General features: G+C 33.0%; 1 protein-coding gene across 1 annotated transcript; it reads left to right on the top strand.

Moving 5' to 3' along the window:
• Positions 1-6,741: 6,741 nt before the first annotated feature.
• LOC140867439 (mitogen-activated protein kinase 15) lies at positions 6,742-12,723 on the top strand. The gene is made up of 10 exons (XM_073272539.1): positions 6,742-7,216; positions 8,086-8,494; positions 8,627-8,754; positions 8,899-8,958; positions 9,079-9,228; positions 9,326-9,481; positions 9,557-9,768; positions 10,938-11,039; positions 11,163-11,323; positions 11,846-12,723. Exons 1-10 carry the CDS (start codon positions 7,193-7,195, stop codon positions 12,136-12,138), a joined length of 1,695 nt encoding a protein of 564 aa, XP_073128640.1. The 5' UTR covers positions 6,742-7,192; the 3' UTR covers positions 12,139-12,723.
• The last annotated feature ends 343 nt before the right edge of the window (positions 12,724-13,066 follow it).

Here is a 13,066-nt window from a genome sequence, read left to right on the forward strand (position 1 = left end):
TATTTTTTGAACGTATTCAGGGTGATATTTGTGGACCAATTCATCCACCATGTGGACCATTTCGATATTTTATGGTATTGATCGATGCCTCCAGCAGATGGTCACATGTATGCTTATTGTCAACTCGGAATGTGGCATTTGCAAAACTAATGACTCAAATAATAAAATTGCGGAATCAATTTCCCGATTATACAATCAAGAAAATAAAACTTGATAATGCTGGAGAATTTACTTTCCAAACTTTCAATGACTATTGTATGTCAATGAGAATTACTGTTGAACATCCTGTTGCTCATGTTCATACACAGAATGGATTAGCTGAATCATTGATTAAACGTCTATAACTGATTGCTAGACCAATGATTATGAGAACAAAACTCCCTATTTCTATATGGGGACATGCAATTTTACATGCTGCGGCATTAATTCGCATCAGACCAAGTGCATATCATAAATTCTCCCCATTGCAGCTTGCATTTGGTAAAGAACCAAATATTTTTCATCTGAGAATTTTTGGATGTATGGTGTATGTGCCTATTGCACCACCTCAACGATAAAAATGGGTCCTCAAAGAAAAATCGGTATTTATATCGGTTATGATAGCCCATCAATCATTCGATATCTTGAGCCTCAGACAGACGATGTGTTTACAGCACGTTTTGCTGATTGTCATTTTAATGAAGAAATCTTCCCAATGTTAGGGGGAGAAAAGAAACACATCGAAAAAGAAATCACATGGTATGTACCATCATTGTTACATTTAGATCCAAGGACCAAACAATGTGAGAAAGATGTACAACAAATTGTGCACTTGCAAAGAATTGCAAATCAAATGTCAGATGCATTTGCAAACACAAAAGGGGTAACAAAATCATATTTACATGCTGTAAATGCCCCTGCTGGAATTGAAATTCCAAAGAAACAAATTGAAGACACTCATGATGTCATAAAACACTTGAAGCGTGGAAGGCCAGTCGGTTCTAAGGATAAAAATCCTCGGAAAAGAAAAGGCATAGAAAAACACGATGATCATAAAATAGAAAATGGTGTTCCAGAAGAAACACCTGATGATAAAAATGTTCTGTTAGAACCACAAACTGACGAGAATCGTGAAATCTCTATCAATTATATTAATACTGGAAAAATATGGAACCGAAAAGATATAGAAGATATTGATGAGATATTTTCTTATAATGTGGCATGTGACATCATAAATGAAAACGAGGATCATGGACCAAAAACCTTTGGTGAATGTAAAACTCGTCATGATTGGGAAAAATGGAAAGATGCTATCCATGTTGAATTGGATTCGCTAAATAAACGCAATGGTTTTGGACCTATAGTCCTCACACCTGAAGGTGTAAAACCTGTTGGATACAAATGAGTTTTTATTCGAAAGAGAAATGAGAAAAATGAAATAGTAAGATATAAAGCTAGACTTGTTGCACAAGGTTTTTCTCAAAGCCCTGGAATTAATTATGAAAAAACGTATTCTCCTTTTATGGATGCAATTACGTTTCGATATTTGATTAGTTTGGCAGTATCTGAAAATTTGGAAATGTGTCTGATGGATGTTGTTACGGCTTACTTATACGGATCACTTGATAGTGATATATACATGAAAATCCCTGAAGGATTTAAGATGCCTGAGGCACAAAGTTCAAAACCCAGAGAATTTTATTCTGTAAAATTTCAAAGATCATTATATGGGTTGAAGCAATCTGGCAGAATATGGTATAATCGGCTAAGTGAGCACTTGATGAAAAAGGGATATGTAAATGATCCAATATGCCCTTGTATTTTCATCAAGAAAACAACATCCGGATGTATAATTATTGATGTATATGTTGATGATTTAAACATAATTGGAACGAATAAAGAAATTCAAGAGGTTATGATGTACTTGAAAGAAGAATTCGAAATGAAGGATATTGAAAAAACCAAGTATTGTCTGGGTTTGCAAATAGAACAAAAAGAATGTGGAATTTTTGTTCACCAGACAAATTATACAGAAAAGATCCTTAAACGTTTTAATATGGATAAATCAAATCCATTAAGTACTCCAATGGTTGTAAGATCATTAAACATAGAAAAGGATCTATTTCGTTCATGTGAAGATGATGAAGTTATTCTTGGTCCAGAAGTATCATATCTAAGTGCCATTGGTGCCCTTATGTATCTTGCAAATTGCACTAGACCAGATATATCTTTTGCTATAAATTTATTGGCAAGATTCAGTTCATATCCAACAAAGAGGCACTGGAACGGAATTAAATATATATTTCGTTATATACGAGGAACGACAGATTTGGGACTTTTGTACTCAAAAGACACCAATCAAAGTATCATTGGTTATGCCGATGCTGGATATTTATCTGATCCACATAAGGCACGTTCCCAAATCGGATATGTATTTACTCGTGGAGGCACCGCAATTTCTTGGCGTTCACAGAAACAAACACTCGTAACAACTTCATCAAATCACGCTGAGATTATTGCGCTACATGAAGCAAGCCGTGAATGTGTTTGGCTAAAATCAATGACACAACATATCCAAACTTCTTGTGGATTATCAGTAGAGAAGAAGCCTGTGACGTTGTATGAAGACAATGCTGCATGTATTGCTCAAAAAAAAGAAGGATACATCAAAAGTGACAGAACAAAACATATACCCCCAAAGTTCTTTGCCTACACTCAAGAGCTTGAGAAGAATAAAGATATTGATATCTGTTATATTCAATCAAATGAGAACTCATCAGATCTCTTCACAAAGGCACTTCCCACGACGATATTCAGAAAGCATATATACAGCATTGGGATGCGCAATCTGCGGAATATGTGAAGAATCACTCATGTTAACATGAGGGGGAGTTTACGTGGCTGCACTCTTTTTCCGTTACTATGGTTTTTATCCCACTGGGTTTTTCTTAGTAAGATTTTTAACGAGGCAGTATAAAACACGTAATGAAGACAGTCATCATATCACGATCATCATCACAAGGAGGAGTGTTGAAAAATATATTATTATTATTATTATGTTGAATATTGAATGTTGAATGTTGAATATTGAGTTGTAAAATGTGAAAAATTAGTGTGTGATGATGTAGATGATGATGTATTTATTTTTGGACTAATCTCAAATGTGGGTCTATAAATAGGTCTTCATTTGTAATGAAAAATACAATTGAGTTGAGAAAAAAATATTATAAAATGTAGAGTTTGATATATTTTAAATTTTGAAGTTTTTACTTTTTACCATAAATTTTTATTTTTTCACAACAGTTTAGATATTTTTAAATCAATTTAATATATGAATAGTTTCAATGTCAAAAGTATGTCCAAGAGGCACATGCAAATGGAAAATCATGTCCACCAATTTTGGTCACTTTGCGGTGACCCTTCAATTATATTATTTTATTTTATGGCCACTCAGAATTTTTCATGGGACCTTTATTTCTCTTTTGTTTTTGGTCCCCCGATTTATTAATTTTCTCGATATTAAAATAAATGATCATCAGTTTTATAATAGTAAATTATTTAAAGGGATCAATAGCAATTTTTTTGGAAATTAACTATGTGATTAGGGTTAATGTTGCTCAGTTAATTGAACCAAATAATTTCCATGATTAACAAATTTTCACATGGGGAATTCACCAAATTCAAATATACTTCTTTGTTTACAAAATTACAGACAATTTTTTTTAAAAAATATGATATTATAAAATTACTAAATGCAAAATATATTATATTTACTATATTCTAATATGTACAAAATTACTAATGAATTATGATAATGGGTGCAAAAATAGGTTGTCTCCGTGAATTGATTTGAGAGCGACATCCTTGAAATAAATATTTGACCGTTTTTGCTTGAAGCTGATTTTGATAAACATCTTTTTTACTTACTTATCACTAATTAATTGGTGGGTGAGATCTTTAAATTTATTTATCAAAATCAATCAAAAGCTATCACCGTGTATTCATTATTTGCCAAATTATATGTATACACGTAAATGAGCATGACTCATGTGAGATATACAAGTTAATTCCATTCATATTTACAATAACAAATAAATTTTTTTTTTTTTGCATAAAAATGTAATAATTTTTAATGAGTGTTTCGAATAAAATATTCATCTCGCAAAATTGACCCGTGAGACCATTTCATATGAATTTTGTGTCTTTTGAAACAGATATTTCAATTGACCACAAAAAATATCATTTTTAGGTCAAAAACAGTACTTTTAATTATATATATGAATTGACTCGACACATCACACATATGTGTGACCGTCCTATATATATATATATATATATATATATATATATATATATATATATATATATATAATTTGTTTATCAAATTAGCACATCGTTAAGAAAAACACGAGATTAATGATGATCAATCACCTTTGTGTAAAGGAGACATAGACAACCATTTTGAGGAACACCACATGGACTAGGCAGCGCACACGTACACGAAGCATATGGACCTACTTCATTTATATATACTAAATGTCGTGGCACACGCGTGTTGCGTGTATAAAATATAAAAAAGGCGAAAATCATACATTTAAAAATATCTATGTCTATAATTATGTATGTGTGTGATAAAATATAATTAAGTGAATAAGAGATGTATTGCTACTTAAAAATGAATGTATAAAGAGGTAGAAACTTATAACTACACAAAAGAAAAATAAAAATAAATTCAGAAAAATATAGTGTAAAAAAAAATTCATGTGGACACAATAAAGAATAAGAAAGTTTGGATTCTAAAAAACAAAAAAAAAAGTTTGGAGAAACATGGAGTCCGTTGAAGGGCCTAAGTAATGGAGAGGAAGTTTGAAGAGAGATAGAGGCTGTTGAAAGGCATAAGAAATGAGGAGGAAGTTTGGAGAATAAAAGTATAAAAAGAATAAATGGTGAAAATTCATCATGACACCATAAACGGTTTGTATATAGTGCTTAGACTTAATAAGATAGTAAAAGATATATATTAAAAAATAAAAAAAACATATACTAATTATTTGTCTAATATCATGCAAGTTAGCATAAACAAGTGTCAAGGTATATAAAAGTCTTATAATAACATCCTACTAAAAGTTCCAATTTGAAAAACTTTGTATTCAAGAAGAGCGATTCATAGACGAAAAACGTTTTAATTCTACAATTACATAAGAGTCAATATCATATATATGACATATATTCAATTTATATAGATTACAAATTATGTAATTACTACAAAAAACATTATAGAAGAACATCATCACGTAACGTCTGGATATATACTATCTAAACAATTAAAATATTATCTTTAAGTCGTTACCAATAACTGTAACTTATTGTAAATGACAAATATTCGATTGTACATTAAAATGAATTAAGCTGTATAAGGTAACATGAAGTTCATCCTCAAAAAATATCATATTATAATAAAAGTAGAAACTGTAGAATCATTCCTTGGAGCACTTATAAGAATAAGTGGTGGATATTGGATTGAAAATATAATGTGGTGCACACTTCGAACATATTAATAGCATCATATATATCCTTTTTCCGTAGTGGCTAGCACATAAACTATATATAGTGACATATTATATATTATAATTAGGACAGCATTTTGAGCATTTAAGAACAAAATATTGACTTTCGATTAGAGATACGGAAACGCCACTAACTAAAATACAATAGCTTAATTAATATATCTTCACTTTTCTACAACGATGAATAAAGTAAAACTAGAAACATATTCATCGGATAAAAGGATGATTTTCTTGTATAAAAGTTACAAAATGTAACAATCAATATTGGTATACACTTCTCTCTAAAAAAAATAAATAAATAAAAATTAGTATACACTTCAATCCATACTAGTAAAAAATAATTTAAAATTAATGGTCATGAGTTCGATTCTTTCTACCAACTCTTTTTCGGACGAATCGCACAAAATTTGATCCGTGTGATTTACCTAATTAGCGTGACTTGGATGCTGTAATATTAGCCATATGATTTACTCGGTTCACATCAAAAAATAGTGACCATGAATTTCGTTGTCGTGAAAAAAAAATCGACAATTATATAAAAATATTTTTTCACGAAACAGAACAATCTTAATGATTTATATATTCAATAATAAAAATACGATTTTCTTATATTTCAAACCAATACTATTTGCAACTTTGAATATTTACTTTAAAAATAATTTCTTATACTATAAACTTCACTAATGTTAATACAACACTGTTAAATCATTATATTTGTCTTTAAACTAAATCTTTATTAAATCAATAGGTACTTATTAAATAATAAAATTGTTATGGCACTAGATTAAACATAAAAGTTTGAGCATATCCTTTTTTATTTTTATTATTTCCTCATTATAAAAAACAGGTTTAATTATCTTTTTCTTATTTGCATAAAATTTGACTAATTACCTACTCCTAAAAATTTACTACATAAAAGATATTTTTTTGTGATTTTCTTAATCTATTAATTATTTTAAAAATTATAAAACCTTCTCTTAAAAAAATATACAGAATCAAATTTGAAGATATATATTTTAAAAAAAATAAAATCAACTAAAATTTTCAGAATAATATTATAAAACCTTTTAAAATTATTTATTAACCAATTTTATTTTAATATTATTTACTTTTCAGGTGTCATATAATTTTCTAAAACAATATTATATAATTGATAGATAATTTGTCGGATTTCATTTTCTTCCAAAGAGGAAGCCGTACTCACCAATTTCCCAACATCTCTCATTCTCTCTCAAAGTTCCCAACTTTCCATGTTCTTCTTCACACCCAATTTTTTTTTCAAATATTTATATATTTTCCCAGTACAGATCATTGCCAACTATTGCGAAGACTCCCATTATCCAGCTGCGTATACTCATTTACAGTTTCGCTCCATAAATCCTTTTACCCCGTTAATAAACAAGTCGGTAACTCAGCGAACCCACCTAAAGATTCCATTTTTTACTTTAAAAAATTCAGTTATTGTCAGTTTCTTGTGCCAATCCTTGTTTTCTCGGGGAATTTGAGGTTTAAACTTGAAACTATCATCTGGGTTTTGCTTCTTTTTTGTTTCAATCTGAGGTCTCTTCGTTTTTCGATCTGGAAGAAGTTGCGTCTTGGGGAAGGATTGGTGTTGATTTGTTTCTTAGATGCTTTGTGGCTAAAAGATGCAGCCTGATCATCGGAAAAAGGTAATTATCTTTCGGTTTCAGGCTTTCAGCTCCATAGTACCTTTCTCGAAGGAACTTAACTGGTCCACGAGTTTGTGTGTGGGTGGTTTATTTCAATATGTTGTTGATTTATGAATGTGAGTTGGAATTCTCTCAGCCTAGATTCTCATATGTCTGGCAATTTATGGATCTTGATTTCATTTTTTTAAAATAAAGATTGGATTTGGATTTTCTTGGTATTTGGGAGAGAATTTAATTTGCAAGTGTTTCAAAAACTAGAGCTGGAGTCAGTATGGATTACTTTGTTTGTTTCAGACTTTAATTGCTACATGGAAACAATGGCTATTCCAAGTTGTGCGTGATCTCTATTTCCAGTTATAGCATGTTACTTGTTTACTGGTTACTAGCTTGAGATGTTTTTTTTTAAATATATTTTTTCCTTTAATTTGAGGTGTGATTGGGATTAAATGTTAGTTTTTTTTTTTTTTTGTCTTGTCTGGATTTCTTTTAAAGAAAAAGTTTATTTTGAGAAGGTTCGAGTAGAGTAATGTTTTCCTTGCTTCTATTGAGAATTTGTTGATTGGTACATAAGGTATTTGGTCTGTTTTTCGAAATCTGGTTGGTCAAATGTGATACTGACTCATGAGACATGGGATTTGAAATTTATGCAATTTGCGGTAAACAAAAGAAAAAAAGGATGTGAGATTTTGGTTTGGGATATTAACATTAATTCCTTGTTTTCTCACCCATAAAAAATCTCTGAATTGATGTGTAAAATTTGTCCAAATGTTAGCTGAGGTAGGCATCTTTCTTCGTCCAAGTCATTTTTTTCTGACTTCCTTTCAGTCTTGTTTCTTTTGAGACATGAACAATGCTTGTATTGTAAGCAGGCATCTGTCGATGTTGATTTCTTCACGGAATATGGTGAAGGCAGCAGATATAGAATTGAGGAAGTTATTGGAAAAGGTAGCTATGGTGTTGTTTGCTCGGCATATGACACCCATCTTGGGGAAAAAGTTGCGATTAAAAAGATAAATGACATATTCGAACATGTCTCTGATGCCACACGAATTCTCAGGGAGATTAAGCTTCTTAGGCTTCTTCGTCATCCAGATATTGTGGAAATCAAGCATATTTTGCTTCCTCCTTCTAGAAGGGAATTCAAGGACATATATGTCGTTTTTGAACTAATGGAATCAGATCTCCACCAGGTTATTAAAGCTAATGATGACTTGACTCCGGAACATTACCAATTCTTTCTATATCAGCTCCTTCGAGGCTTGAAATATATACATACAGGTAAATAATTACTTTCGTCTCTAACTATCTGCACCATGTGTCCCCTTAGGAGAATGTTAAAACCATTTTTTTCCAACTAATTTGAGGACTATGAATTTGTATGGTCTAATAATTCACTTTTTTCTTGTCCAGCTAACGTATTTCACCGTGATTTGAAGCCAAAAAATATTTTGGCGAATGCTGACTGCAAACTTAAGATTTGTGATTTTGGCCTTGCAAGAGTGGCCTTCAATGATACTCCTACCGCAATTTTTTGGACAGTATGCAGTTCTTGTTCTTTTCCCCACATGCTCTTTTATTCGATTTTATTTCCTGTGTCAATCTTCTGCTATATCCATGTGAAGCTGGGTGTGAACGTTAAAGAATAAAGATAACTTTTAAATTTTTCTTTGATGTTTTTATAGGATTATGTTGCCACGAGGTGGTATAGAGCACCTGAATTGTGTGGATCTTTTTTCTCCAAGGTAGATATCTCCTTGACTGTATAATATATATCAAGTATTTATGATAAAGTTGATCTTACTGCATTCTTGTGATGAAAGTGGATATGATTCTTACATATTTTTCGCTGTGACATTTTTCAGTATACTCCTGCAATTGACCTTTGGAGTATTGGATGCATTTTTGCGGAACTTTTGACTGGAAAACCTCTTTTCCCTGGAAAAAATGTGGTTCATCAATTAGACCTCATGACTGATTTGTTGGGTACACCACCTTCCGAGACTATTGCAAGGGTAGGGTGTGTTCAGTTATTCTTATTTTTTTGCTAGCATGATTCCAATACTCCAACGCCGGTTGGCCATTGGTTTACTCAATCTTGTCATGTGACAGATAAGAAATGAAAAGGCTCGGAGATACTTAAGTAGCATGCGGAGGAAGAAGCCAATTCCTTTAACCCACAAATTTCCAAATGCAGACCCCCTTGCTCTTCGCTTATTAGAAAGAATGCTTGCTTTTGATCCTAAGGATAGACCTTCGGCAGAAGAGGTTCAAAATTTTCCTTTGTCCCCATTAAAATACCTAGTCATTCGAATTTGTAAAAAGTTGTTCTTGATGTTTCAGGCTCTAGCAGATCCATACTTCCGGAACTTGGCTAGAGTTGAGAGAGAACCTTCTGCTCAACCGGTTACTAAAATGGAGTTTGAATTTGAAAGGCGAAGAATTACCAAAGAAGATGTTAGAGAGTTGATATATCGAGAGATTCTCGAATACCACCCAAAGATGTTGAAAGAATTCATAGAAGGAGCTGAGCCTACTGGCTTCATGTATCCAAGGTATCTTGTCTGAAATTTATAATAATTAGTTTCAGATATGTTATTTTTGCTTCTGCACTTTTATCTTGTTGGTGGTGGTTATCGGCTACGAATTATGACCATCATTATCATCAAATTTATGTGATCATTTGAAGTTTTCCACATCTTTTGAGCATGTCAATAAATTATTGGGAAAATTGCATTTTAGGTTGTTGTTTGCTTCTTTGCAACTTTGGTCCTTGATGTTATTAAAATTTAGTCTTAGTCCCGTTTCTTCCGATTTTTGTTGATTCTATTCATTTTTCATCGGAGGCTGATGTGGCGTTACACCCAAAAAACAAAGGTTACGGATTAAAACTGAAATTTGACAAACATATAAGACCAATATCTCTAAGAGGCAAACACACGGGGACCAAAAGTGCAATTTTCCGTAAATTATTTAAATGGCAGTAAACAACTGTTGATGCTAACAAGTTCATTATCTCTGTTACTTTCGTACTCTCCTTTTTGGCAATCTTTCTGTCTACAATGGAATTACAAGAATTACATTTCTGCAAAAGAATATAGATTTCTCAAGTCGCTAAGGTTTCTTACTGTGCCCCCTCCCCCGCCTTTAATGTATACGTGGATATGCTTAAAAGATCACTTAAATTGTAGTTTTGTCCCTGAGGTAGTCCTCACCACAATTTTTACTTCTAGAATATCTACAATATTACAATGGTAGAGCTTTCCCATGTTTTCCTTTGCTTGGATTCTTCGGGGAAAAAAAGCTGCGGATTGAGATGGACCCTAACCTGGTAACCTTTCTATATGACTCTGAAGCATCATGCAAAAGAAGGGATTGAATCTTATCTCCAAGTTCTGAACTAATGAAAGAGCAATCTAACATGAAATAAACAGCCCGAAAAGGGGAAAAAAAACTCAAGGGATTAGGAACAAAATTTGTGAAATCTAACAATCCACTCAAACCACAAGTTCCGAATTCCAAAACTCAGTCTCTCCTGTATCTTAATTTCTCGGTTTTATAGCTTTACCTCTTTTGCATAGTTTTTGGTTTTCATGTGCCTGTTTTGATGATATTATGATTCTTAGATTTCCGCTGATTTCTCAACTCTTTTGTGAATCCAAGGTCGTTGTAGTTTATTTATTTCCCCGAGTGTTCTAATCTTTCGTCTTATGTTCCTCGACAGTGCGGTCGACAAATTTAAGAAGCAGTTTGCATATCTTGAGGAACATTACGGAAATGGAGCTGCTGCTCCACCTGAAAGACAACATTCGTCATCTTTACCCAGGTATGAACTTTATTAGTAATTTTGTTCTGGACTTCACAAATCTGCTCAGATTATAGGCGTGTAAGTCCATTATATTTTATATTTGCGTCATATCCACCTCTGATAGCATTGTTTTGTAAACAGGCCATGTGTTTTATATTCGGACAATTCTAATCTGAGCTCAGCTGATGTTGCCAATGATCTTTCTAAGTTCACCATTAAAGAAGCTGAGAAGAATCCAGTAGACCGTACTTCTGCGCAGTCTATAGCGAGATTTCCAGGTCAAGTACCTCCAAATATCCAAGGTATGTTCTGTAAATTTACTTTTACGAGCAGAGCCCTCCCATCTCTGTGTATTGAGATTTGAGATTCTTTGTATCAAGGAGGTACTCACGAGCATTAATGCAAAATTCTGGTGTCATATTCCATTTACGCTGTTGTCATAGTTTCTCTGATGGAGAGACCGAACAACTGGTGTTAGTGAAATTGAGGTGGAAACATAAAATTTTTAATTCTGTCTTGCATATACTGTCTGAATATGTTGTTCGTGTCTTTGTATGCATCTGCTAATAATGCATTTCTTGTGAGGCATCAGAATACCAACTGCACAGAGTATAAAAGAATAACTGTACAGAGTATACCCTTTTTTCTGAAGATTTTTGAGAGTCATCAAGGCATTAACTTCGATGAATATAATCAATAGCTGTGAACTTGTTCACGACACTCTAGATTTGAATCATTTGCGAAAATATTAATTTCCTGTTGAATAACTGAACATTCTTAGCCTCTACATTCCTTCCACTGATAAAATGGTGCCATCTCAGCAGGGGTAGCGGCAAGACCTGGCAAGGTCATTGGCCCTGTAGTACGCTACAATAACTGTGGAGCAACGGCGGCAACCATAGAGGCACATGATCAACATAAAATGGCTCGAAATCCCAGTGTCAATGCTCAGTACATTGTTCCTGGCTCTTCTTACCCAAGAAAACACCCTGGCTGCAAGATCGAAAAGGGGGACGATAGCTCAGAAGGTTCGAATGGGCTGCAGCCCAAACCTGATCTATACATGGCGAGAAAAGTTGCTGCTGCTCAAGGTGGAGCAGTAAACCATTGGTATTAACTTTAGGATACGACACACTAAGCATATAGCCAAACGGTTAACCTGTGATCAAGCTCTTTCGAGAATAGTTGAGTTGTAAATTCAACGCGTGTGACATATTTAGTCTCTACAAGAATTGTCCTGAAGGAATCAAGATATATTGACTATGTTAACCTTGGTTCTACAAATGCTATACGGTGTTATTGGTTCCGAGTTACTCAGATGATTTAGAAATGATCATCATTCGGTAGATATCATTAGTGCCGAGTATATTAATGGATTCTATCCATTTTCCACGATGTTCAGTTATCGAATTGAAGGGGAAATCTGCTCGGAGAGGTAAACTATTCGCCTGGTTGGTTCGACCTGATCGTCATCCTGTACGTCCTGACTAACTGTATTGGTCTTGTTTTCACTGCAGTATCACTGTGTAAACTTATCTGGGAATGCGTCAACTGACTTGTTTGAGACTAGAAGCTGGCACATAGACCTTTTAACTGCGATCTTGTTGTCTGTCTATTGTATCAACAATCATGTGTATTGTTTATAACAATATGTGAACTCAAATATTTGGTGATAACCTTTCAACTTAAATTTGTTTCTTCATTACGTTGTGGGGGTTTCTCGCCATAATCTTAGTTCAAACTCAACTACCTCTACTGGGAGAGGTTCATGTCACTTATCTCGAAATTCAACTTGAATTTTTTTTGTGTATTGGATTAATGATCTTGTTGCTGACATGTTGAATGAGCAACAACCAATTTTAGTGTGGACTGTTTGAAAATAACATTTGGAAATTTTATGTTCAAAATGGTGGCATATCGTTGGAAAAGCTGAGAGGTCCAATGGGGATGCTTAAGAGTTAAACATCAGTGACCTTAATTTGGTTTTAATTTATTGGTTTTATATTTTCTTTCTAGAATTATTCTATGCCTATACTGTATTATGG

Source organism: Henckelia pumila, chromosome 1, assembly GCF_033568475.1.
Source record: "Henckelia pumila isolate YLH828 chromosome 1, ASM3356847v2, whole genome shotgun sequence".
NCBI lineage: Eukaryota > Viridiplantae > Streptophyta > Magnoliopsida > Lamiales > Gesneriaceae > Henckelia > Henckelia pumila.